This window comes from Octopus bimaculoides, chromosome 8, assembly GCF_001194135.2.
Source record: "Octopus bimaculoides isolate UCB-OBI-ISO-001 chromosome 8, ASM119413v2, whole genome shotgun sequence".
Classification (NCBI taxonomy): domain Eukaryota; kingdom Metazoa; phylum Mollusca; class Cephalopoda; order Octopoda; family Octopodidae; genus Octopus; species Octopus bimaculoides.
The window spans coordinates 5,968,302-5,970,677 of record NC_068988.1 but is presented as its reverse complement, the minus strand read 5'-3'; the positions used below and the strand labels follow the sequence as shown (position 1 = coordinate 5,970,677).

Here is a 2,376-nt window from a genome sequence, read left to right as displayed (position 1 = left end):
GTACGTATGTGTGAACGTATTCATGTAGTTATGAATATATATATATATATTTTAATAGATAGATATATATCGATATATTTTATGATTTCGCTCAGGCACAGCGATACTAAGAACCATTTGGTAGAACTCAATATACACATGCTTTAGGCTTGAGATTAAAGAGTATAATGTTAAAGCTACTAATAATAGTGTATAAAAGTTTGAGTTTTTTTTTAATGAAAAAAAAAACGACATTTAGTTTTCCATCAAAGGATTTTAAAATGTAGCATTCTGCATAAAATGACACGGAATGACATGGAATGACATGGAATGACAGAAGCTACGCATTCAGAAAATGATCCTTACCTCTCTATGCTGATGACCGTTAATGTGAAAACGGAACAAAGCATGGACACATTCTGCAAATAGTGAACAGCTTTGCATAAGACTTCTCCCATGGTCCACGTAAAGGAAAAAAATGCCACACCCTGGAAAACAAATATGAAATATTTTTATATAAGTAGTAAATAAATAACCTACGCACACATGAATGATTCGAATAAGAAGACAAAAACTTTAGCAAGTTGTCCTTAATGATGAATTACAATCGTTTCTGTGCCTTCTCTGCTTTCAACGCTAGTTCGCGCTAAAGTAAAAATTTACGTAATATTTGCGGTTTTAGACATTAGAATGGCACTTCCTCAGACCTGCATCAAAGGTGCGTTCTTACATTTTGAGCTTAGCAGGCTTTATGTCTTTGCTTATAAACAAAAAGGTGAATAAAAATGAAAATGTAAATAGAGTGTGAAAAGTGTGAAATATTATATAGTGTGAAATATTATATAATATTATATTAATATTATATAAATTATATAATATTATATAAATAATATATATGTATATATACACATACATTTATGTGTGCATATATGTATGCATGTGTGTGTATGTATCATAATATTTAACACTTTTATTACATAATGTGTGTGTATATATTATAAGAGTGTGAAATATTATATATTTCTGCACCCTTTGGTATGTACAAGGCGAGTACAGTGTCGATACCAAAGTGGATACATGTATGGTTAGGGAATGAAGAAGCAGTAGAAGAGGAAAGAGAAGCGAAGAGGAAGAAGAAGAAGAAGAAGAAGAAGAAGAAGAAGAAGAAGAAGAAGAAGAAGAAGAAGAAGAAGAAGAAGAAGAAGAAGAAGAAGAAGAGGATATTTGCGACAGATCCAAAAATGCCGGCCTTATCGCCATCCTCTGTCTATGCTACGAACTGCCCTCTTAAAAATGCTGGAAAACATTAAAAATTCTTACATTGTAGAAAAACGTTTTGAATGTCACAATTCGAACGCATTTGATCATGGGGTTGCTTGATCAAAGTTGATTTGATGTTAAGAGCGATAAAACACAACTTTTAATCTCCAAAACAACATTATTCTTAGTTTCATCTTGGTAGTCTTGATTGTAATATATCTTTTTAATCCTTTAAACTAATCCTCTAGTAATAAGTTCCGATAAGAAACAAGCAACCGTAGAATATATGAAGCGATTTTAAATTAGATATTAAAAAAAGCGAACAGTTTTCTTTTATTGATTTCGTGCTTAAGTAACGGTGGCATAACATTTCAAGTTGTTTATTTGTTAGATTAAAAACATAAAGCTATAAAAGTTTTAATTAAGATGGATGCAAATAAAAGGAAAACTACTGAATTTAATGAAAATATACAACAAACATGAAAAGGGAAAAAAATAGGACATTAGGAGAGCTGAGAGTTGATGATTCAAAATGGTAGACGATTTAACTGTTAGGTTGTAAGAAAAAGGATACGGTTCAATATGTATGTATGCATGTATGCATGTATGTTGTTCCAGTTCATTCAGCTGTAGAAATATATATACATATATACTTACATACATATATATATGTGTGTGTAAGTGTGTGTATGTGTGTGTGTGTGTGTGTGCGAGCATGTGTATGAATGTATGTATATGTGGGTATATATATATGTATATATATATATATATGTATGTATATGTGGGTATATATATATGTATATATATATATATATATATATATATATATATATATATATATATATATATATATATATATATATATATATATATATGTATGTATATATATATGTATATATATATGTATATATATATGTGTGTGTATATATATATGTATGTATATATATGCATATATATGTATATATATGTGTACATATCTATATGTATATATGTATATACATGTATATCTATCGATATAAATATATATGCATACATATATGTATACACACATATACACGTATATATATATATGCATATATATATATATATATATGTATATATATATATATATATATATATATATATATATATATATAT

The 2,376-nt window shown here is 27.8% G+C and overlaps 1 protein-coding gene across 1 annotated transcript in view; it reads right to left on the bottom strand.

The window, feature by feature from the left end:
- The window catches only part of LOC106871605 (delta-type opioid receptor), a 129,951-nt gene that overhangs the window by 39,625 nt on the left and 87,950 nt on the right, over window positions 1-2,376 (bottom strand). Inside the window, exon 3 of the mRNA XM_052969893.1 lies at window positions 346-467. Coding sequence (XP_052825853.1) covers window positions 346-467 — 122 coding nt within the window. The remainder of the gene's footprint in view (window positions 1-345; window positions 468-2,376) is intronic.